We start from the raw sequence: 25,869 nt of genomic DNA on the forward strand, positions 1-25,869 counted from the left end.
ATCAGTTTGGTAACACATCACTAAGTAAGAATCGCTAAGTGGGTAAGAGGTAAGCACCATGCTTACGACAGGTAAGCCCTCCATGTCTGGGTTGGGTGTGTTAGCTCAAGTCTAAACCTGTGGATTGAAGCCCATAGTGGTTATGATTAGAAGCTTCTCGATAGAGGGAAAGTGGGCTTCTTGGTAAATATCCAGTGGGATGGCTTTACTGGGCAACCCCAGGAAGTAAAAAGAGATGGGTACAGATTTCTGTTTCTGTGTGCCAGACAGTCAAGTATACTTTAAAATATTCATGTCCTAAACATTGTCAGAATACATGCCGAACTGAAAACAGCCCATCCATGCTTCTAAGCCTGAAGAACAACCACCGTCACCGTGGTTCTGTGCTCTTTCGGATGGAGGCTTTGGTTGTGTGTCCCCTTTTACTATTATTGACTTACAACATACAAGATGTTACATACGCTGGCCTAGATGTTTATTCCATGTGGTTTTAAAAATGCTGATCATATGGCAAACTGTTTCTGTTTCTTTCTTGTAACTTGTTCCTTGGCACCAAAACCACTCTGCTTGTTTAGAGCTGTTGCTGGGGCAAAGGAGGCATTCTTTACCCGTTGTCCCGATCATGTGAAATGCTAGCAGGTTCTGGCAGGACAGCTACCATTGTTAGTTTAGGAGGCCCCCCAGAAAAGGTAGGGGCTTCTTTTTCATTGTGGGGTGAAGTATGTGGTTCAAAACCACACTTCCTGAAAGAGAAGGGAGTGGGAAGGGACAGCTGACTGAAGTTCTGGAAGGCGGTATATAACACATACTTTTTAAAACTGTAGCAACTCCACTGTAGTTAATTTGGATGGTTCTCGTAAGTAATGTTTTTGTTTTGTTTCCAACATAATAAATGTATTGTGCATTTTGAGTCTGTGAGCATCCCAGAATGCTTTTGATTGATAGGACATACAATTGAAAACTTGCTTCCGCTTTATGAGACTTGATCTTCCTAGCCCCTCCCCCTCAATGTATCTATTGTTTTGACTTCTGGCTTTTGATGTTGGAGGGAGCAAAGTGTTGTGGATTGGATTGTATTTCCTGAAAGGATTTGTTGAAGCCCCAACCTTTAATGACCTAGTTTGAAAATAAAGTGTTTACAGATGTGATCAATTTAAATAAAGGTCTTGATAGGATTAGGTAGGTTGGTCCTAATTTTAGATGCCCGGGGTTGGTAAGAGAGATCGCAATAATGTTGAACGTGATGTTCATGCCTGTAATCTCAGGACTTGGGAGGTTGAGGCAAGCCTGAGCTCTATAGTGAGTTCTAGGCCAGCCTGAACTATGTAATCAGACCCTATCTCAAGCAGGCTAAGATAGAGAGAGAACACCTGATCGATGAAGGCAGGGGTTGGAATAAGGAGTCTTCAAGCCAAGAAACATCAGAGATGGCTAACTAGAAACACAGCAGTTGGCATGGACTAGCTTGTGTCTGGAGAGAACATGCATGACCCTGCCCCACACTCTGATTGGTGGCCGTTAGGTATGGAATGGAAGAAGTTAACTGCTTGTTGGACCCACCCCTTTATGATACCTTGCTGGACAGTGCTCTAGGTCAGCTCAGTGGCCAGGCGTGGCTGGGCTCTGGTTCTTTGCAGCATCCTCTTTTTTATGCACATTTAAAAACACATACCTTGTTCTATGATAGTCTTTTCTTAAGTTTTCAATACAAAGCTTTTACCAGATGACTCTAGGCCTGGGTCTTCCCCCAGGGGAGCAGCATAGGGCCTGATGGTCCCCTTTGTCTGCCTTCCTCCTGACAGAACAGGGTTTGTTCTGATGACTTGGTCGTGTCCAGGTTTCTTCTGAGAAACAGCTTTTGTTTTCTGTATCTGTAATCTTTTCTCATGTCATTAAACGTTTTCTGTCCCGGGCCTTTGGTCTTTCTCTGTGATTAGTATGAAGTATTGGTGGATTCTAATCTGTGCTGCAGGTTACATGGTCAGAAAGCAAGCCACGTGAAAGGTGTAGGCCAGCCATTCCGTAGTCCACCAGGGTGCCCAGCTGTCCGTGGGTGGTCTCCTCAGTTTTCTTTTCCAGGTCTTCAAGATGTCCACTGTCCTTTCATTGGTAAACTGTGTGCTTTATCAGCTCCTCACCACCGATGATTTTAGGGGAGGCCTGTTGTGTAGTGGGGAACCTTTTCAATCATGAAGTGTTTGTGCTGAGAGGCTTGGGGTGGAACAGTCTCAGCTGCTGGAGTGTGGTTAAGTTATTGTTGTTGCAACAAGGAAGTATGCTCCATTGTCCTCTTAAAATTCTGGGCTCTCTTGTCTTTCTAGCTGTCTCTTATTTGGGGCTGCACATGTAAGTTTTTGCCTCTTAGTTTACAGATATTTTACTGGGGTTCTCCAGAGGCTTTGTCTAACTTTCTGCCTGGTGAAGTTTTACACACACACAAGGTTTCATGCTTTACCCACCTGCATCCCACCTCAGCCCACTCCATCAACTGGCTGTCCCCCTGCCAATGACAGCAAAGATGACCTGGAGCTGGCACAGAGCCAGTGCAGGTTCAGAGAGAAGAAACACTTGCCATTCATGGTGGCATTCTGCTAATCTTCCTTGTCTCCTGTCCACCTGCCAATAGCCATCAAGGTCACCTCTGGGTGATAATCACCGTGCACGTGTCCTTGAGCACATACTGTGTGGCCTGGACCTTCATTTCATTCACTTGCAAAGTTAGATTATCACAGGTGGCCAGTTTAACCCAAAGACCTTCAGTTATACACAGGGCTCTCTCCTTGGGAGTGTAAATGTAAATATTTACATCAGGCATGCACACAGAGAGTGTCAGCCATATACAAGGATTAACCTCTGCCCATGCTTCCAGTTGCTTACTTCCCATTTCCAGATGCAGGCATGACTACAGAATCCATATGTCCTTCTAGAGACCCTCCATTCACAAACAGTAGGTGTGTTTACATGTATATCACACACATAGCTATATATACATATTACATAACATATACAAATATATATACAGACACTCCCATGAATCATTTCTAAATACAGGAAACTTTTTGTTTTGTTTTTTTTTTTTTTTTTTTTTTTTTGGTTTTTGGTTTTTCAAGACAGGGTTTTTCTGTGTAGCTTTGCTCCTGTCCTGGACCTCGCTCGGTAGACCAGGCTGGCCTCGAACTCACAGAGATCCACCTGGCTCTGCCTCCTGAGTGCTGGGATTAAAGGCGTGTGCCACCACTGCCCAGCAGAAAACTTTTTGTATGTGATCATTTCCTAAAGTTTCTTCCTTCCCTTTCTCTCCCGCTTGTCTTTTTTTTTTTTTTTTTGAGCCCATGTTGGCCTTGACTCCTGACTTCCTTACACCAGCATTTAGATCCTGACCCGCTTCTTGTTCCAGCAGCAGTATTGCATGACCCTCTCTGGGAGAGTTTTAAAGCCCATGGCTTGAGCCGCAGTAGTTAAAACAGCTTCCCAGACAGCTTTTAGGCCTGCTCCCCAGACAGAGGAGTTGGGGCTGCGCCCTAATCAGATGTAGGAACACAAAGGCCTTGAAAGCTTCCAAACCCAAGAGGTGGTGAGGTCCACCAGGTCAGTAAACATCTATGTGCTGCTGAGGACATGTACACTAAGGAATTTTGCATGCACCCCACAGACCTTTCCAGGCTGCTGTCAGGTGCAGCTGACCCAGTTCTTTAGTCTTCCTCTGGGCCAGGTGGGGACGTGGGGGACTGGGCCTGCCATTTGAATGCTGCAGGAGCTGCAGGTCTATATGCTGCAAGAGTCAATGAACATAAAACTATTTCAGTGCTCGATGACTAAATACCTATGCTTCAGATGCACTTGGTTTGGGTGTAAGGTGTGACTGAAAGAAAGGGATGATCAGGAGGCTTGGGCACCTCCCCAGCGGAATGTTCAGGAGTGCTTGGAACTAATTAAAGCAGCCGGCACGAAACTGGAAAAGAGATGATGGAACAGGCTTCTTCATGGTGGCCTGGGACTGCGCGTAGACCTACATAGACTATTCTTGGTTGTCCCTATTAAGTACACAGAATGATGTAATATTGAAAGCGTATCTTGGCAGCCTTCTGAAAGGAATGGCTCTGGGAAGATGGGGTCCACGTTTGACTGCCCGAGTTCAAGCTCACTTGTGACATTGGCTGGTGCCCTAGGGCGTGTTACTTAGTCCTTTCTGTTCCTCAGTTTCCTCATCTGGGAAGGGCAGTAAGAATGGTGACTGCGTGGAAGGGAGGTTGTGAAGATGAAGTGGGGAGATAGCGTGTACTTGGTGCTCTGTCTGGGCACCTGCTCACACTCCTGAAAGCGTTCGCTTTAAATTACTCTTCCGTAGGGTGCGGGAATGGAGGTTTTTCTGAGGTCATGTATTTTTAAAGCACAGTAGTTCTTGCATGGTGACATACTTCAAAGAAAAAACGTGGACAGTTAGGGGGGAAATGCCAGTCTGTATACTTGTGTGTTTCAGGATAAGGTGTCTTTGTGCGTGGGGCTCTGTAGCATGCGGTGTGAGGACACTTGCTGACCTCTGTTTAGAAGGCATCTGTGCAATGTCTGAAGACAAAACGATCCACTTGTGTCGTTAACTGGTACTTTTCGGACCCCGGGGGGTTAGCTGGTTTCTTGTTTCTTTGGTGGTACTGCAGTGCTGTTCTCGAGTTACTCATGATTGTGAATGTGTTTTGGAAAACAGTTGACATGGATTCCTTTCTCCTGTCCTTTTGAAAAGGTGCACTGAGTGACCAGTAGCGCTGACTCGATGCCAGGAGGTCACATAAGACACAAGATGCTTTAAAGTACTTCCCATGGCAGAGAGAGCCTTCTGCAAGGTTCAAAAATGACACTGCGGAGGAAATTTTTTCCAACTTGCTGCGTTTCTGTAAATATATGAGTTACGTGATTGTAAAACTTTATGATGGAAAATGCCTTTAGAAAACAGTGCACTCAGGCGGGAACCGCAGAAGATGCTGTAATACATTTAATGCCCCAGTTAAATGTATCACCTCAGTCCCATTTGCGGGAGCTGGGTAAACAGAACATCTTTCTCTTTCTATATGAAGCTTCCAGCCCCCGCCATTCCCAGCCAGCCACTTTAGTGCATGATAAATGGAAATCTTATTTCCTGCCTCGGTAGACCTTTTTCCCTGAATGTCTGAGCTCCCCTTGTCTTTCTCAGGGCTACTCTTTCTCAGCTGGGCCTTGCTCTCATCTGCCTGCCTTCCCTGCCCTGGTGTTTTAAAGCCGTCTCTAATCCTACACTCTTTGTTCTCCAGTCGACAGTGTTGACTCCAGCATTCTGCATGGCCACCTTTAACATTCATCTCCTAGGTTCAGTTTTCCTTCCATTGTGAATTGAAATCCTCCTTCAAAGCCTTTACGAGTAGGGAGAGCAAGTTAAAATAAAGAACCGTTATCAAAAGCCATTTCAGCTAATTTACAATGCTTTGTTAGATGTCTTTATTCTCTTTGGTGAGTCCATTATCTTTGCCCATACAGCTTTCACTCTGATACTTCTCCTATGTGCATATTTTAATTTTGATTTATTAGAAACACAGAAGACCTTATAAATGACCATTCATCCCTATGCACTTCCTAATCTTTTATTTTTAGACTTCAGGAAATCAGTGATTTTGGTATAGGAAAAGAGGTGTGTGCATGTCTGTATCTGTATCTGTGTGTGTGTGTGTGTGTGTGTGTGTGTGTGTGTGTGAGAGAGAGAGAGAGAGAGAGAGAGAGAGAGAGAGAGAGAGAGAGAGAGAATATATCAGAGACTGTATATAACGTATAGAGCCTAAGATACTATTAGGTCCTTACAGGAAAAAGTGTGATTGCCCCTTACGTATTTAGCTCATTTAGAATGTGTTTTTTTGGGGGTTCTCATTTTCCCTAGCATTCTTAAACAAATGGAGTAGTGTGTTAGAATCTGAGCTGGCTAGTTGGGAGAAGGCTCCAGCTACTCCCTCTGTTCCTCCCAGTTAATGCTGTTCCGGTTTCCTGTCTGTGAGAGGTGTGATTGGATCAGGGGTTCTCAGAGGTGACCTCGAGCTGGGGTGATGCTCTGTGGTGTTGAGATATTCCATGGGAAGCACCTGCCAGTGTTGGGAGAGGAGCCTGGCAAGTCCTGGTCATTGATAACATGGCTTGCACACCCTGGAGAGGATGCATTTGTCCTGCCCAGCCTGGGCCTTTCTGCTGTATGTAGCAACAGGAAGGATGATTGATGTGTGCTTCCTATGACTTACTTGAAGTGAGGAATAAAGTAGGTTGTAGCTAAAACAACATCTGCTCAAGGACCGATGAAATGTCCCAGTCATGCTGGTTGTTATAGTGAACATCTTTAATTCTTCTTAAACCTCTTTAAGCATCTGCTGAGGGATGTTGAATCAACCAGGGTTATAGCAAGCTTTTTTTGGAGGGTGGAGGGAGGTTTGAAATAGGGTTCCTCTGTGTAGTTTTGGTGCCTGTCCTGGATCTCGCTCTGTAGACCAGACTGGCCTCGAACTCACAGAGCTCTGCCTGGTTCTACCCCCCCCCCAAGTGCTGGGATTAAAGGTGTGTGCCACTGCCACCCAGCTATAGCAAGCTTTTTTGTTGGGACCACCAGTCTGCCAATAATGACATGGAGACTTCTTATTAATTATGAAAGCTCAGCCTTAGCTTAGGCTTGTCCCACTAGCTCTCATAACTTAAATCAACCTGCTTTTATCAATCTACATTTTACCATGTGGGTTTTTACCTTTTTTTCATTCTGTATGTCTGACTCCCTCCATGTGTCCATGGTATCTCCTCTGTACCTTGGTTATCCCCTCCTTCTTCCTCTCTCTGTCCGGAAGTCCTATCTATACTTCCTTCCTAGCTATTGGCTGTTCAGCTCTTTATTAAACCAACCACAGTAATGTATCTTCACACAGTGTACAGATATCCCACAACACGGGATTGCTGACGGCTGGTTGCTTGGAGCATGCCCATCATTTATGTGTGCCCCACCAGAGTTCTGCTTTGGGCCTCTGGTGTCATAGGATGTTCTAGGCTTTCTTTGACCTTAACCCGCTGCCCTGTACTGTTAAAGTAAAGCTGTAGGGATGCTGCCCAGCTTCTGAGCTGCAGGATCTCCCACTTGGCGCCCTGTGCCTCCTGCTTACCCATAAAGCTGTTCTCTCCCTGCTTTGTGCCTTCCTAGTAAAAGGAAGCTGGGAGTGTAATTGTTTCTGAAAAACCAAACACAACAGCGTGTTTGGGACAGATACTGTCAGGAGATGGCAAAGTCAAGTTGAAATAGCAGTCCCTCTCCTCCAAGCCCCATCTCTGAGTCCCATTTTTATTGCAGTCTACATAAAATCAAAGGGCTGGAGCCCAGCTGTTCCCAAGGCTGAGGGTCCTCGTGGCTGCGGCATGCTTTGGAAGCTGTTTCTCACAGGCTTGCAGTTAATGAAAATATTTGCTTTGTGTGATACAAACAAAGTTTATGGGCAGACTTTGTGATTAGGAAATGCCTTAAATCTTCTGCCCTCCAGCCCCTAATTTCTCTTGTTCTGTGTCAGAAAATTCCAAGTGTCCGAGATAAACCTTTTCTCAGGAACAAGCTCAACTTTTAACGTTTCTGATGATGGTGTATGTCTCTCTCCATTTCTTTGTGTTCTCACCGAAATTAAGGGACTGGAAGTCGGTGTTTTCATGTGGAAGTTAGAAATCTTTCCAAGTGGGTAGGGAGACTATTACTTATGGCTTATCAGGCCAGCTCACTGCTATTTACAGCCCAAGTCTGGGACTTGGGTAATCCACGGGTACCCATGTTGCCATATTTCCATCTTCGAACACATGGAAAATCAACATTGACTGGTGTCCCATGTCCTCTGTCACTGAGGGTGTATAACCTCAACTTCTTATATGTTCTTGTCTGTCTCCTGGGCACCTGCAGATCAGGTCTACCGAGTGTTCTTGTAGGCACTGTACCTGCTTACAAAATGGTAGTGGGGTAAATGGTAGTGGGGACTGGTCATGGAACTAGTTAGGAGACAGAGAAAGTAATTGTCCTTCTGCTGTCCCGCATCCCTCTCTAAGCATCCAGAGCCCTGTTGGGAGGTAGTGTTCTGGTTGTAGCCCTGGCTTTGCCTTTCATTGGCAGCCACAGAGATGGAAGTCTGGGTCCCTCATGCACTGGCTAATGATCTCAAGAGGTAGTATCTTCAAGAACCCAGGCTGCTTCTCTGGTATGTATGTAACATTGTTACTCTGGGAGATATGTAGCATGGATGTTTATGAAATCATGCTAAGCCGGCAGGGACAGTATACTGTTCATGCGGACAGTATAAAGGGCCTCTACTAACCCGTGTTTACCCTCCTCCCTTAGGGGTAGAATGCCGTGGTACCTGCCTTGAGTGGTTTGGTAATTCCGGTGAGGGCTGTCTAGTCATTGTGCCTTTCCTCTTCTTTAAATGTGAATCACTTGGGCAGAGTGATAAATCATCATAGTTTCCCAAGTTTAGTGAAATGCTCCAAGTGTACTCGGTGCAGGTGAGACTGAAGAGACCCTCCCGACTCGGCCAGTGCCCACGGCTTTTCCGTTGACAGCTCTATTGCTATTGAGGAGCTTGTGGAAGTGCGCCTTCAGCAGGTCCCTGCACTCTGTGGCGGGGTTAACACTCCTTCCCCACGGCTCCTCATGTGGAAAACAACTACAGCAATGCAACATGGGCCATGATGGGTTGGGGTCACACCCCTTTTGGGCCTTATGCACAAAGATCTGGAAAAAAGAGTGTCTGCCTGGCTACACAAGTCACAGTTTTCATTTCTTTCTTTCTTTCTCTCCCCTCTACAAATGTGGAACTTGCTTTCTCTTTTTTAGCCAGGAGGTCATGACAAGGACTCTTTGGAGAGCGTTTGCCAGACAGACTGGTTTTGCTTATGGAAAACTTGTGTGTCTCCCCTTCATTCTGCTGTCTATAATTTAGAACTTTGAAGATGGTTTGTGATCTATGGGGTGATGACTCAAGTTTCCTTGCAGTCCTCACTTGCTTCTTGGTCTATACTGAGGGAATGTGACTGGGACTGGAGGCGGGGGCGGCGTTGGGGAGGGTAGCAGCAGAATGTATCATCTGAGGACGTGTAGACTGGCCGCGGTTCCTCTTTCTGTAAGAGGCTCGTTCTTGCCAAGATCCGTATTCCTCATACACTTTGTATCCTTGTAATTGCATCCTCTATGTTTTGGGAGGATTTGCTTCCTCTAGGAAGTTCTATTTCATGGTGGTGTGCTAGTTTGTTCGCAGGCTCATTTGGGGGCTTGCTCCTAAGGGGACCTGTGATGGTTTAGGGTTGGCTGGGCTTCAAAATGGTAGAGTAGATGGGATCGGAATAGAGAAGTGGTTCCAGGGAGCACCGAGGAAGCAGTTTGGGTTCCATTGGCAGCCACATAGTAGAGGAAGCAGACTGCGGACTCGAAGTCTGGAGAGCTCCCGGCTTTGGAATCTGTTCCACTGATACCCACAAAAGTGCAGTGACCTCCAATTGTAACTGCAGCTGAAATCAGAGTGTCTTGTGGCCCGTGACTTTCTGTAGTAGTTGAGTGGAACAGAAGCGCCTCCTGGCCGAGTTCATTGATGCTTCAGTGGTAAAGCTTGAGTTTCCCCAGTAGGCTATGGATTTTAAGAGCGATAAGGGAAATCATTTAAAAGAAATTCAATATTATAGTATATGGGAATTATATCCTAAGGACGTAGCTCTTGGGAATCAAACTTTCATCAACTTGTTGTGGATGGTGTAACCTAGATGTCATCTCTCTACTCCAGGTGGTGACTTTGGTTCCGAGACGCCTGCCTTGTCCTCTGGTCACAGCGGTGACTCTCCTGTGAGTGGTCTTCCTACAGCAGAAGACACCTATCGTGTGAGCTTGGCCAAAGGGGTTTCAATGTCTCTTCCTTCATCACCCTTGCTGCCTCGACAGTCTCACCTGACACAGTCAAGGTCGAACAAAAAATCCCCAGGTAAAGAAAAAAATTCCCAGTATCTACGTAAGCTAGATTGGCTCTTTGATATACACATTAAAAGTATGATGAGTGAGTACCTGTAAGAAATCTGGGAGAGCCAGATTTCTGTGTGTGTGTGTGTGGATGGATGGATGCACGTGTGAGTTCAGGAGCCCTCAGACCAGAATTGTTGGGTATTTCTGTCTACCTTTCTGTATAGTTCCACCTCCATATATAATGACAAACCTGCCCAGGATAGACTTTCATACAGATTCGAGATCTTGATACAAGAATTCACGTTCACCATTGGCTTCGTCAGTTTCTTCCTGGTGAGTGGAGGAACACTGTCTCTTACAAGATGCCCCTAAAATTATGGATGTAGGCAGGTGTCACGGACAACAGTCTGTCCATGACTACCGAGCCCTGTGTATTGAATCTGGTTGCCTGCTGACATCATCCAACATTGGAGCAGCTATGAAGTTTAATTTCTGGTGAACAGTCAGACTGTAACAGGGCAGGGGCCATGGGCTCAGGGGCTGTTTGTCTAAGGCCTCTTGACTCCTTCCATCCTTACCGACTTCATACCCCTGCTGATACTAAGAAGAAAAACAAGTAGTAGTTGGCCATGAGAGACTGGGATTCAGATGTGAGGAAAGCCCTTCCTGTGCTCATCCCTGGGGTCCTCACAGTTCTTTGATAGTCTTTTCAATTGGCTGAATATTTGCTTAGAAAAGGCAGGATAATTTGGGTTCCCATTGATCATGTGCCAATAAAAATTCTTCTCAATTACATGGGAACATATTCAGAGTTCATCTAGATTGTGCTCTGGGGCTATGAAATTAATTAGTTTCTGGTTTCCTAAATATTTGTGTTACTTGAAATGGCATATGCATTTTTTCTGAGTCATTTAGTGGGTGTTTGAGATTTATGTATGGTAAAATTAAGAGGGAAAACCCTGAGGGATTATGTTAGGAATGGTGGTGTGAATTTGGTGAGTGTCCAGAATCTCTCATTGTTCCAGAACTTTCTTATTTTGGACATCATTGTTTACAATTCAGTCATTAGCTGGAACTTGGGAATTTTTTTTCTTTCTTTCTTTTTCTTTTTTTTTTTTTTTTTTGGTATGAAGTGATTTCCTGTGCCAAGGAATTTGACCTGTTTATCAGTATTTAGGGAAATTCCTGGAATGTCCTTTGCTTGCTGCACTGCTGTATCTGTGTGTCAGATGTCTTTTCTTCCTTCAAATCGTGTTTCCCACAGGGCCTCTCTTGCTAGGTCACCCAGGTTGGAATGACCGTTCTTACGAATCGTGAACATCTTTTTAACTCAGCTATGTTAACTTCTTTTCCCCCTGGGTTAGTGAGTTTATCAACAGAAACATTTTGCTTTGCCAGATTTCAGACTCATGAACCTTGCTTCTCGCAGGCCTATGTGGGCTGGCCACCTTGTAAAATCCAGATTCAGCCAAGAAACCTGTTCTGTCAGTTTAACAAGGAAGCCCCATCCCCGCCCCCAGCTCTGCTCTGGTTCCTCCTCTGCCACCACCCCCCAGGTGACATCTGATTGGTCCTGGCCCAACTTCAGCCAGCATCCTGTAAGCTCACTTCAGCCAGAATCCCCTCCTCTTCCTGATGTTCCTCTTTGCAGTTTTCTGTCCTCCGACCTTCACCCTGTACCTTGGCTCTACATCCCCACTTGGCTGTGCGACTTTTAGAGTTGAGCCTCATCTTTCCTTTGCTGAAAAATTCTACTGCAGTGGTCCAGCACCCACCCACTCCTGGATTAAGTGCACCTCCCAACACTTCCACAAGTATCACTGACTAGTACAGAGACTCGACATACTGAACCGTGTTCATCTCTACCATGCAGTTGCTCAGACAATGAATTGCTATTGCTTTTGCCCCAGGGCTGGGGATCCTTTGAGACTCTAGGGAATATGACATTCTATTTCTGATGGCAACATCAGTGTCAGTTTGGTGGGACTTTCTGTAGCATTGGCAGGCAAGCCTGGGCAGCGTGATTGTCCTGAAGAGTGTCAAGAGGATTCTCTTCATGTGGACAGAGAAACCCTGACCACTTTGTCTCATGTTCCTGGGCCAATATCAGATAGTTTTAGCTTTGAGAAAATCATCCTAAGGTTTTTTTTCTATTATAAAAATGAAATTTATTTCTAAGTTCTTTGGTTGGTCCTGTGGACAGAAGGAAGTAGCTGTACTCCTGAATATTCAGTCTTTTAATGGATTCCAGAAAATGCCTTCCACTTTAGATGCTTTTGTTTAGCTGAGCAGATCCATGCTAGCAGAACTGTTCTTGTGCACTGCCTAAGTTCATGTAGCAGCAAATTAGTGTCTCCCAGTGCTGATGTGGCATCATTATCTTCGTGATTTTACCTTAAAAAATTGAAGGCAGAGATGATTGCTTAAGAATGGCAGCAACTCACCAGACATGAAGTAATATTTTCCTAGATCCTAACACACATTTCTACTTAGAGAATATTATTGGAAAAATATCCTGAGTGCTAATGTCTTACCTGCTTTTTTAAAAAAAGTTGACATATGGCAGTAAACATACACTGGCTTTAAAAATATCCATCTATTTTAAAACTACCACTGTTGCTACTAAGGATACAGTAAGTACAGTGCATCAGCAGTTTTCGGAAGATAATGAGCCATTCCATCCTCAGATACCCATCTTTTCTCCCCTGTGGCCTGTGCTCCCCTGACTTGTTCAGGCCCAGCTTTCAAATCACCTTGCTGATTTTTGTTACGATTTGTGATGTTTATCAAGTTGCTTTTAAAAGATATCAAACCTTGGAATCAAGAGTTTGTGGCCAGCCTGGCTACACATAGCAAGATCTTACCTCCACAAACAAAAAACCCTCAGAAGCTCCCCTACATCACCAAACTGTTTTACTTGCTTGTGTAGAAACACTTCACTGCTTGATGCTCATCAGACTTCAGGCAGTCAGTACACACGGTTGTGCATTTTGCTTTGGAAGGAGGAATGGCCAGATAACACAATTCTTTACTGATTTGTGGGCTGTAGCTAATGTGATGGCTGGGTGGTGGAGAACTTGGGAAGAGCATGATTGTAAAATTGGTAAGAGAGGCATTCAAGGAATGTGGTGGTTTAAATGAGAATGGCCCCCGTAGACTCACAGATTTGGATGCTTGGTCGTCAGTGGGTGGAACTGTTTGGGAAGGATTAGGAGGTGTGGCCTTGCTGGAGGAGGTGTGTCACTGAGGATGAGTTTTGAGGTTTCAAAAGCCCACACCATTCCTCATTTGCTCTCTCTGCTTCCTATTTGTTGATAAGTTTGTGAGCTTCAGCTACTTCTCCAGTGCCCATCTGCTGCCATGCTCCCCGACATTATGGTTCTAACCCTCCGCAACTGTGAGTCCCAAATTTTAAACATTTTCTTTTATTAGTTGACTTAGTCACAGTGTTTTGTCACAACAGTTGAAAAGTGAGACAAAGATGAAGTATGTTCAGTAGTCAAGTAGATAAGATGACTGTTCTATGGACAGTTGGCTTCTTTCTCTGGCCATCACACGGACTTCCACTCACTAAACCTACCTGGCTCCAGCTGCTGCTGACTGCCAGCTCCGCCAACAGCAGAGACCAACACTGGGGCCCAGACTGGCACCATTCCCTGAGGAATGGTTGTGGATTGGCTACACTGGACCACTTCCTCTGTGGAAAGGGCCATGCTTTGTCCTTACTGGAATACATACTTTAAAAAACAAAGAAGAAACTGTTAAAAGACTAGAACTTTTATTTCATCCTGAGTCAACTTACCTGTAATTAGACACTTTGAACAATACAACTTACATTAATGAAAATGTGGATTAATACTGTAGGTAATACCTAGATCCTGGGTACTGTGGGCAAGACATAATATCATTAAAGCCAGGTTGGGTGGCTCATGCCACACATGGAAGGCAGAGACAGGAGGATTGACACAGAAATTCAGAGCCAGCTTGGTCTCCATAAAGTTCCAGGCCAGCCAAGGCTACAGTGCAACACTCTATCACAAACATACAAACAAACGGAGATGTCTTTAACCTTGTGTTAATGTAAACTTTGTATAGTTGAGTTATTCATTTTTATCACTTATTTTTGCAAGTACTGAGGATTGAACTCATGGACTCTTTCATACAAGGCAAGTGTTCTACCATTGAGCTATATGTGCAACCCCCACTTTGTATTCACTTATTCATATTCGCCCTTCTGCCACTGTCCTCTGTTTATTTGTATTTTATTCCACTGCTTGCTAGAACATCCCATTTTCTGGGTATTGTTTCACTTTTTGATATTCTTCTAACTGGAAGATCCATTTTATGATAACCACAAACAAGGATTGACTCCCAGTAAGATACTTCTGTGGTTGTTGTGAGCCTTATGGGACTAGGAATTCTCCAGTATCTATGCTGTGTCCTCCCCCACTCCCCATCTTTCAGAGATGAGAAAACACTATGTCCTGAGGCTTCTTCCTAGTAATGTCATTAGCTATTTCCTATCTGCAGGCTCTTCCCCAGATCACTTTGGTTCCCTTGTGATTAGGCATGGATGAGAAGTGGCCTTTTAAACACTGTAATGGAAACAACAGAATGGTGACATGTGGCAGTACAGGTTGAACAGCCTTAATTTGAAACTCTAAAATCTGAAATGCCCCAATAGCTGCAATTTTGAGCATGTCCATGACATCACACCCAACCTCATGTGATTGGTCATGGGCAAAATTCAGGCACACTAGAAGTGAAGTGTTGCATGCCTTTCCTTCTGGGTAAGCCTAGAGGATGGACATGAGTGTAAATCAATTTCATGTGGGTCCCAGGCCCCCCATATCTCAGCACCTGTATTCCCATATTCTAAAACCTGAAACACTCCGGGTTCTGCATTCTATGGGTCTAAGGCCCCCCAAGTCTCAGTCTGTATGTGTTTGTGTGTGTGTGTGTACACTGCACTTTGTGTGTGTGTGTGTGCGCGCACGCGCGCATGTAGAAGTCAGAGGTTAATATTGGGAATCTTCCCTGATTGCTTTCCTACCTATTTTGTTTTTGAGACGGGATCTCACTATGTATTTCTGGCTGGCCTTGAACTTTCTATGTACATCATATTGGTCTTAAATTTTGGACATCTACCTGCTTCTGCCTCCTGACTGCTGGGATTAAAGATGCACTCCACCATACCTGACTTTCCCACGTTACGTTTTGAGACAGATTCTCTCACCCAGAGCTTCTCCATCTGTCTAAGACAGGCTTGGCCATCAGCAACCTCAAAGATTCTCCTTTCTCTCCTCCCCAGCATTAGGATCACAGGCATATGCTGCCATGCATAGCTTTTCTGTATGGGTGCTGGGACTCAAACTCGTGTCCTCTCGCTTGCATAGCAAAACCATCATGGATGATCCATCTTCCCATCCTCTCCCCCAGATCTGCCCCATGTAAACCTGAGACTCACATGATGTAATTCTTCCCTGTTCTTTTGTTCCTGCTTTATATCTTATTGTAAGGTATTTCTAGTTTTCTTTATGCACGTGATATTTATTGTCAGCTGTTGGAGTATTCTATAACTCCAAATCTAGTTTTCACTCAAATATTTATATTGTTTTTCATTCAAAGAACTGGTAGCCATGTATGGTGGGCCATGCCTGTAATTCCAGGACATGCAAGCGCGAGGCAGAAGCATTGCATTCAAAGCAAACCATGTAGCATGACCTAAAATGTTTCCTGGTTTCACTGGTAATTCCTGGTGTGAATTTTTGGCTGTGGGGTAATATGTATCATAGTATGTATCATTTTCCATCTTGCCAAGAATAGCCGTGCATGCCTGTAAGCCCAGTGCATATGAGGTAGAGGTAGCAGAGTCAGACAAACATTAAAGGCCACCCTGGGCTACATAAGACCCTGCCTATAAGCATATTGTTTAACAGTAAGTCTTTCATATTGATGTATAGCCCATCTCCAGAACTCCTGATACTTTTTTTTTTCTGGTAAATTGTATGCACACCTGCTATCTCCTCAAGGACAGTGGCTTCCCCTAATGGAATGATTCAGTGAAATGGCCTGCATTGGCGAAGGATCTTGCTGCACACTGGCTACTTGCTTTCCAGAAAGTAGTATTGATTTGCTACTCTTCAGAGTTCCCTGAGAGCTGTCTTTGAAGTTAGCATCTTCAGGAAAACATCTAACTGGTTGCTGCTTGTAGGCATTCTGTCAGGGCTAGTTGTGCCTGCTGAGACCTTTAGAGAGGTGGAGGGTCTCTCTGTGACCCTCCTCTTTTCAACTCCCCATCTGTCTGGGCTTCTTAGACATTTCCATTTCCTTTCTGTACAGTGTCGGGGGCAGTATCACGGCTGAATCAGATCAAGTTCATGTTTAGAAAAACATTCAGCTGGTGTCCAGTTGCATCTGTAACTGCTTGCTGTCTTTGATGCTTGGAGAGGCTCGTAGAGATGTGGAGGCTTCTGAGACTGTTGGAGTCGGGAGGGCTCTTAGAACAGCTTCTGGCTCAGAATTCTTTGAAGAAAAGGAAGCAAAGACCCCACAGTCATTATGGAACATGCCTGGAATTTGTTCAAGTTACTGATCTGTCACTGGTACAGTTCTGCCTGGATAACTGTGGACACAAGAGCTATAAATGAGAGTGTATGTTCTGGTTTCATGTATGGAGGAGAGCACAGGCCGGGGGTAGTGCATTGCATCTGTGAGGCTGCTTCTGGGGTGGAGAATAAGGCGCAGGGAACACACAGTCCCTCCCCTGTAGAGATAGTTACTTGTACCCCCTGCTTTCCTTTGAGTGCCTAAGACCAGCCTTCCACAAGGACACTGGTGACTGGAACAGCCTTTGTTTGCTTCTGGAAGTTGTATGATAACCTTCTCCAAGGAGTAGGCAGACAGTTGTCCCTTACCGCCCGGGACACACGTGCTCTTGGTCATTCTCCTCTAAATACACAGAGCCAGTGTTCGTTCCACTTTGAATTCGAGGGCCTTGAGTCCACTTACTTTTCTGTTCATGAGTCCTAGCTTACCCACGTGTCATTGGGTGCACCCAGAAATTGCTCCAGGAGTGTCCAAAGCAATACCAGCTCTCCAGCCTTTTGCTGGAGCTGGGGCTTTAAGGCAAGTGAGGAGTGGTTTGTGTTTAATTTCTTTAGCCTCTAGACTAATGCTAATTTATACATAACAGGTTGCTAGCCACTGATGAAGAGTATGTGATTACTGCACATAAGGCCTCGGTAACGAGAGTAAGCATGTATATATTATCATTAATTTCTACTATTAGAGATAAGAGTTGACAAAGAATTACCCATGCACAGAAGTATCTGAAGTGGCCAGGCATGGTGGCACACATCTGTGGTCTCAGCTACTGAGGAGGTTGAGGCAGGAGGATTGCTTAGGCCAGTCCAGGCAATACTGAGACCTTAAAAAGTGTGTGTGTGTGTGTGTGTGTGTGTGTGTGTGTGTGAGAGAGAGAGAGACAGAGACAGAGACAGAGACAGAGACAGAGACAGAGACAGAGGAGGATGTACTAGATGTCAGGTGTCCCTCCAAACAGACTATGGCTTTTGTCTATTGTTTGTTTTTTTGAGCTCTCCTGTGGAGCCCAGGATGGTCTCCAACTCCATGCACCACCACAGACAGTTCCATCCTTCTCTCCTGTGGTACACAAAACAACAGTCACTCACACACTCCCGGGGTTCCCTACCGTTGGACAAGTAAGGGGTTAGCTACAGAGTGTTCCTGTCTGACAGCTAAAGGAATGTGAGCAGAGAGCGGCAGGTGCAAGGTTAACCCTGAGGGTGTGGCCGGTCCTTCCTAACTGTCTTGTCAGCGTGTTTCTTAGGAATGGCCACAGTTCTACTGTTTGTTTTAAGCTGTCAAGTCATGAATATTATTTAAGAAAAAAAAACCTTTGTGGTCCATTTTCCACTTAATTAGGCTATCGTGTTTTATGACTCACAGAAGTTTCTAATTTTCTAAAGTTAAATTGATACGTTTTCCATTGTAATTTACCCAGTTGTGTTTTTTAAAAACAGATTTATTGAAATATAATTGTGTATTACATAATTCAGCTATTTAAAGTTTCCAGTGCATTTTTTAGATGTTCTCACATGATTGCAACCATTGCTAAAGTCTAATTTTAGAACGTTTTTATCTCACCTAAAAAAGAAAACTCAAACAAACTTACATTCATTATTAATCATCCTACATTCCTCCCCATCCTTTGCTCCCCACTTCCAGCCCTAAGCAACAGTGACTCCATTTTCTGTCTCTCTAGATTACCTATTGTGGGCACTCTATACAATTAGCATCATAACAAGGAGTGGTCTTTGGTGAATGATTTTGTTGCTGTTTTTGGAACATGCTTTGTAGTATGATTGACATGATTCAGTTTTGTTGCCATGTAAAATCTTACCTTTGCTTATCCATTGTGGGCAATTGGTTGTATCCACTTTAGGCTATTATAAAAACACACTGCTACATTTTCATATTTTAATTTGGATGTACATACATACTTTTATTTGTTCTTGCCTATATGTGTAGTTTTAGCGCCAGTGGGTCTTAACTGTAGCTCTGTGTTGAATGCTTTACTCTCTTGCTAACTTAATTTCTACAGTGACTGCTCCACTTGATGTTCCCACCAGTGGAGTCTAAGTAGACTTCTGGTATACCTTCAGCCTCTCTAACCCTGTTCCTCTTCCTAGTTCATTGTCCTAGTGCATAGAAACGAGTGTCTTGTATTTTACTGCATTTTTAATAGTCTGAATGTAAATTATTTATCAGCTGTTTTATGTGCAAATGTTCTTCCATTCTGTGATTTCTTTTTTGCTATCATGGTAGTTTGTTTCAAACAGAAAAGGCTCTCTGTTGTCCAGCTTTTTATCTGCCTCTGGCCTTTAGATGTCATGTCTTGATGACCATTACCTAGTCTCGCAGCATCATGCTGTTTTTCTCCCAAGAGTCCCATCGTTTCACGTCCCGGTATTTAGATCTGTGGTCCATTTGGGGTTGGCCTGTGTGTAGTGTGAAGTGACATGGGCACTGCTTGTCCCTGAACTGTTTATTGAAAAGACCGTTCTTTCCTCCTCGGTTGGCCTTTGTTGACCACCATTGCTTCATCAAACCAGCCCATGCTCCTCGCCTCGCTTGGCTCATTCTCTTTTTTTATGCCCGAGGTCAGAATTTCTCAGAGCTGACTTGCGGTACAGCTTTGATCTCACTCCGTGAAGCTTCTCCTCAGTCTTCCCTGTCACTGTGGGAGGAGTGGCCTCTGAAGGCAGCAGACACCACACACCAGATTTCCTTGCTCCGAGCCTTGTATTGCATCTCTGCCTCGGCAGTGAATGCATGACTCTTTGAGGACAGGAGTCTTGTCTTTGGTTCTGGTTTGTCCACCCCAGCCCAAGGAGGCCCGAAAGCAGGACCCAGTCACTTTCTTAATGCTGGTGATGAGACCCAGGCGTGAGAATTTTGGTAGTCTGCATTTACCAGCTAAATTTTATGTACTAGTGGACACATAAGCAATTTAGAAGTCGTGGTACCTTGCACCCATAAGGCTTTGAACATAGCTTTTTGCCATATCTATGGAGACCACACACTTTATAGTTAAGGTCCAGCCCCTGCTTCAGGCCGGGCTGCTCGTAAGCTGTGAGCACAGGGGAATGTGTGCAAGCGTGTCTGTTGGCAGGCTCTTGTGTTGGCGAGCACTGGTTACACTCTGATTTTCTTGGGCTTTTCAAGGTTTTGCTGCCTGTTCCCTGCCGCCCGCCCGCCCACAGTTAATGACAGCTGGAGGTTTTACCCAGTCACACTTAGAGCAGTGTCAGCTGCACCCTGTGGCTGTGTCAGATGGCGGCTGGAACAAGCCCAGAGCCATGCTCAGAAATGAATGTTTTGCCTCAGAGAAAACAGGTGGGGTGTGGGGACAGAGGGAATCTTTTTGATTATTGCTGGTTCACGGCAAAACCCAGAACTCTCAGAGGCCGGCCGAAGCTGTTCCGTCCATCTCTAACATTAATGAGTGTTGGTGTGAGGTAGGAACAGACAGGGGCTGGCGCTCTGGCTGGAATCCTCAGATTGGCTGTGAAATGTGAATGTTGGTAGGGGGTAGGAATGGTTGGCTGTGTTGAAGGCAAAGTAGCCAAAGATGCACAAGGCCAGGAATTGGGAAATGAAGGTAACACAGAATGATGGTTCTTTTTTTTTTTTTTTTTTTTTTTTTTTTTTTTTTTTTTTTTAAGAAATAGACTGTGGAGAAGAACATGCCTTCCCATGATCTCCTCACTGTTGCAAAGCCAGCTCTAGTCTCTTGCCTTTGTCATATAAGGATACATAACACTCTCATAGGCTATTAACAAGCCTCACAAGCCCACCTATTTTTAATGTTATTGGTATTTGGGGGTTGTTGTTGTTGTTGTTGTTGTTATTTTGAGACGGGGATTCTCTGTGTAGCCCTGGAACTCACTTTGTAGTACAGGCTGGTCTTGAACTTATACAGATCTGCCTGCCTCTGTCTCCTGAGTGCTGGGATCAAAGGCGCAGGCCACCACTGCCTGGCTAGGCCCACCTATATTTAATTATCTTCCCAAAGCCTGTTTCCTGATGGCAGGGTCATCAGGGCTTACTGGAGACACAGCCTATGTTCATGCCCCACCCTCTCTGGTCCCCCACCCCAGTTGAACCCAGTGCTTTATGCACACCGGGCAAGCACTCTGCCTCTAAATTCTATCCTCTAGTCCCACTCAAGGTTTTCCTCTTTCCTTTTCTCTTTGTGCTGAATGCGCGAGCCACGACGTCAGACGTGCTAGGCAGGTGCTGTACCTCCAAGCTACACACCCAGCCCCATAACCTTCATTGTTCAGGACAGTGAGCACTGAGCCCAGGAAGCCTCGCTGAGACTGGCAGCTAAGTTAGAGTGGTTGGCACCGTGGCTCCTGGCATCCTTTCTTTGTGTGCGGATGCCGGCATACAGAATTTAGGAAATGCCTCTCCGGGGAAATTGGATTTTTCTCACTACTTCCTTGATCAAAAAGCCAGCCTTCCTATTACGGGTGCCAAGTGCCGGTAAACGAGTCGCCTTTGAAAAGGCCTGGGAGGATTAATTTGTGCACCCACAGCCCTGGTCTGGGTAGAGTTGTCTCCCTAACTGAGGTGGGAAGGACCTCACTGTGCAATCTCTCACCAGTTGCTCTAGTCCCAGGCAGGCCAGACAGGGGTCCTCCCAGCATGGTGTGCGTGCTAGGGCAGGGTGTTTCCTCATTAGGGAGATGGGGATCTGGTGCCTTTCTTACAGGTGTGATCCTGAGTGTGTTTTCTTACATTTCCATGTTGAAATATTAAGCCCTGTTTATGGAGGGCCTCTGCCCCCACTTCTAACCCCCAGGCTACTCTTGAGCAGGGAGAAGTGGGAAATATTTAAATAGAAATATAGAGAGAGACAGACAGAAACACAGGATAGCCTCGAGAGGGCCCTGGATCAAAATCCACCAGCCCCTTCTTTCTCTGCCAAAGGGCTATTAATAGAAACGCCAAGGGGCGGGAGCAAAAGACCTCCTCCAGCACAGCCAAGTGCAGACCCTGCCAATCACCTGGTGACCGTGCTTGTGCTCAATCCATCACCTTATGCAGCCCTGCCGTGTAAGGCAAGCTCAGATCTCACCTGGAAACCTCTGTGGACCCCAGCACCTGCTGACCTGCCATTAGGAACTAGGCTCTAAGGGGTTGGGGATTTAGCTCAGTGGTAGAGCGCTTAAGCACAAGGCCCTGGGTTCAGTCCTCAGCTGGGGGGGGGGGGGGGCAGGGGAGGAAGGCTCTAGGGGGGAGGAGAGTATTAAGGATAGATGGGCTTGCCAGAGCGGAGACCCCATGGCACTGTTATGTGTCTCTATGTGACCAGGGAAAGAAAGAAACTAAAGCTGGCTTGGGGAGACCATGGGAAGACAGTTTCTAGTTAGTGCCTTCATCTTGGACTTTCCGCTCTCCAAACTATATAAAACAAATAGTTGAGTCTGCTCAGTGTGTGGTGCTTTTATTATAGCAGCCTGAGCCGACTGTACCACAGGGCAAGCCACATTTAACTTAGATGGAGACTGATGGGCAGGGTATGGTGATTGCAATTTCCCGGGGAACCCATCATCATCTTCATCTTCCTTCCTTTGACTCAGTGGCCACCACTGCGCTCCCACAGGATTGGTCTTCCTGAGCCTTCATCCTCAGCCAGATGCCCTCCAGTGGGATTCCACCCTCCGATCTGTGTTTTCTGGCAAGCTTGTGTCGTCTTGATGTGGGACTGGGCCTCCTGCAAGGCTTTGTTCCCTGTGAATAGGGCATGAAAGCAGCATGGCCCAGCGGGTTCCAGTTCCAACTCTCCCTCCAGCCTCTGGGGTCATCCATCTCCTCTTGCTTTGCATGTGACTCACGTGCCATGAGTGAAATGCTGTGTACGGGCACTCGCCCAGTGAAGGAAGCCAGCTTTCAGAACTGGTGATTGGGGTGACAAGTCCTTCAAAGGCAAGGGTCTTGGCCGAAAGGGAAATGTAGGTAAAGCAGAAAGTGCCAAGTGATGTCCTGCCTTGGCAGATGATGACACTACCCATATGTTCTCAGTGGAAAAGAGAGGTGGGTGTGCAAGAAGACAGAGGGAACTGAATACACCGCAATGGTCTCTATTTGCTCACTAAGCAGTGGAGTGCAGTCAAGATGTCAGTAGCCTGGGGTTCGGAGCTGTGCACAGGAGAAAGTCATGATGTTGTTCCGTAATGCAAGTGAGCGATCAGGTCAGTCCTTGAGTGGAAGCCTTTGTGTCCATTTGAACATGGCTTGCACTGCTCATAGAAGCCACTCACGGACATATGATGCAGCTGTTATTTCTTCTGTCATTGAAACAGATCGGTGTTTATTTGGATGCACACCAGATGAAGTAGAGAGCTTGTCCATCATACCAGAAACACATAGCTTGTCCATCAGAATCCTGCCATATACAGGGCTTGTGGAGGCAGAGCCTGACTGTGGGGCCAGCAGATGAGACTGCCATAGTTGATCATGTGCCCTCTTTTTCTTTATGGAGAAGGTACAGTAGGCTGCAGATGAGGTCATTGTGTCCTAGTTATGACTCTGCCATAGTTTTGGAGGGGGTTGTTTGACAATACAGCAAGTACTAGGGATATTGCTATTTAGGGCAGCACAATGTTTCTTGGGGACTCCAGATATAATAACACTTGTATGCTGGGAAGCTCCCCTTTGTGTCAATCAGAAAGATTGTGGACCCTAAGTTCTTTAGTAAAAATTCAGTAAGACATTTTGGTACGGTTTATATTTTTTCAGTGATACAGTTTTTATTAGAGCTCAATGTATACATTCTAACATGAATGAATATGCATTCATGAGTACATTAACATTTTCATGTGTGCATGCAAAAGATCCTTGGGATAAATGGATTTTTATAAAGGTAGCTGTGAAATGTGAGCAGGGATAGTCTGTATTAAGTGAACGTGAATTTTGTATATTGTCCCCACTTTTGTCTTACTGTCTTAATAGAAAAATTCTACCCAGGCTTTGTCCTGTCCAGAAGGACAGACCTGGGGTTCGGGTCCTGAGTCCTTGTTGGTAGTGCGGTCTTTGCAACTTACTAGACTGACCTCTCTTGATACTTGTCTCTTGTATAGAAATGATAATCAATAATCTGAGATATCTTTGGGAGAATTATAGAGGCTGTTGATGAGGAACTGTCTCCTAGAACATGCTGGAGAAAAGCTGCTGATGTCACATCAAACTGACTCTGACTTCTGAGTCCACATCATTTGCTCCCTCTGGTCTCTGTTGGTTTTTTTTTTTTTGTGGGGGGGGTTGGTTTTTTGAGACAAGGTTTCTCTGTAGCTTTGGAGCCTATCCTGGACTAGCTCTGTAGACCAGGCTGGCCTTGAACTCACAGAGATCCGCCTGCCTCTGCCTCCCGAGTGCTGGGATTACAGGCGTGCGCCACCACCGCCCGGCACTCTGTTAGCTTCTTATAGGCCGTTCTTTCTATTTTCTGAATTTTGTATCTCTAATCAGGAGGATAGAGAAGGCAATACGATTGAGATGCAGGGACTTCTAGAACTGAGCTGCTGTTCAGATGTTGGTTTGTAGTGTTGATGGGCCTGTTCAGTGTGGATTTGTGCTTAAACGTTCTGGCTGCGGCTTTGGGAATGAGTTGACCCACCCATAGCTTCTGTAGACAGGATCTGGCCAGATACTGAGTGGTTTTCATTTCCTGCAGCATGTCTTGGTCCCAGCCTTACTCCTGTTAGTTCTTCTTCCTGTGGCGGCTTTTATTGAAAGGGATGAAGATGAAGCAGTGGGCAGCACAGGGCAGCAGGCATCTCATGAGCAACAAGCTGCCGCAAGGGTGCCTGGAAGGCCACCCGAGCCCCAGAGGAGTCTGCCCACTCATGGTACGCGTGGGCCACAGCAGTGAAACCAACCCAGGTCCTGATGACCGGTAGATACTTATGGGTTTGGGGTTTTACAGTGCACACTCTTTTCTATGATTTAATTTTAAAAAATGTGTGTATATGTGTGTGTGTGGGTGTGCGCACATACCTGAAGAGACCAGCGGAGGGCATTGACTACCCTGGAGCTGGAGTTACAGACTTCCCTGAACTAAAAAACGGGGACCCGAACCCCTGTGTTTGGACCTTAGCAAGTGCTCTTAACTGCTGAGCCATCTCTCCAGCCCCATTTCCTTTTCTTACACTTTGTGGTGTTTTACTAAGCAATTTGCTTTGGAAGAAGGGACAACAGATTCTTGTCTCCTGAAAGCTGCAAAGCCACCTTGGTGAGTTAATCATGTTGGCCCTTAGATTTTCTGTGATAGACAGAAGGTGAAAAACAGTCCTGTGAGTTTGCTCTGAAGTGAGGGAGAAACTTCGAGCAGATTGCTTAGGAGAATCACACTTCTACTTGTGTTTTTGAATCTTTTCATTATCTGTGTGGTTGACAGCCCATTGTTTTTTCTTTCACCCAGGAGATTCTTAGTCACTGTGTCTTTTTTTTTTAATAATATGGAATGCCCCAAAGGTCCCTTTCAGCTCCAGCTCCAGGACCCTTTTCATCACAAGAGGACACTGTGGGCTGGAGGTGGCGCTCTCTCGGGCAGTGGGGTTTATTTTTCCGCATGGACTCAGAGGCACTCTGAGTTACTTGAGTCTGTCTTTCACGCAGTGACTTGGTGACTTTTTGTAAACATTTGTTTCATGTGGGTTTTCTGAATGTTAGCCGTGTGGGCTCTGGGGGAGGGATGAGGGAGACAGAGGGAGATAAACACTTGGCCCTAAACTCTTGGGAACACCCAGGTTAGTGAGGGAGACTGGGAGTATCTGTAGAGTGTTGTGACCTCGTGGGAAAGAGGGAGAACTTGGTTGGGAGCAGGGATGGTTCTCTGTGTGTGTGATGTAGGAAGGGGTTCTTAGTAGATGAGGTCCATGGCAAACTGGGGCCTGCCTCCTAAGGGGCATCTAGCTGGCCATGGAGCAGCACCCCTCCACCCCCCTAGTTAGGAGGCACATGAAAATGTGAGTCGGGGCCACGGTGGATTTGACTTAGGAGACTAGCTGGGTCATGGAGCCAGGAAGGATTTAATTTTTGTTGTCGTTGTGTTGCTTTTGTGAGTAGCGTCCTTTGACTGTTTTTATACTGAGGGATGAAGGAAGTTTGTGGATAGAGCAAGGCCAGCTTTCCGCTGGCCACTGGGAGTGGAGACTGGTTGGGACTCTCGCAGTGATCCCTTTGAAGTCCAGCAGCTTCATTCTGCAGGGCCAAGAGGATGCCGTGATGTGGAGGTTGGTCTGAGAAAATGTTAGGAAAAAGAAAGTCTGGGTCACAGCGACGCATTTGCATGCGAGAATTGGAGG

At 45.6% G+C, this 25,869-nt stretch overlaps 1 protein-coding gene across 7 annotated transcripts in view; it reads left to right on the plus strand.

Moving 5' to 3' along the window:
• Tanc1 (tetratricopeptide repeat, ankyrin repeat and coiled-coil containing 1) overlaps positions 1–25,869 on the plus strand; it is a 223,472-nt gene that overhangs the window by 96,878 nt on the left and 100,725 nt on the right. For all 7 annotated transcript variants that reach the window (XM_036184559.1, XM_036184555.1, XM_036184557.1 and 4 more), the window contains exon 4: positions 9,798–9,992. In XM_036184559.1, coding sequence (XP_036040452.1) covers positions 9,798–9,992 — 195 coding nt within the window. The remainder of the gene's footprint in view (positions 1–9,797; positions 9,993–25,869) is intronic.

The sequence above is a fragment of the Onychomys torridus genome, chromosome 4, assembly GCF_903995425.1.
Source record: "Onychomys torridus chromosome 4, mOncTor1.1, whole genome shotgun sequence".
NCBI lineage: Eukaryota > Metazoa > Chordata > Mammalia > Rodentia > Cricetidae > Onychomys > Onychomys torridus.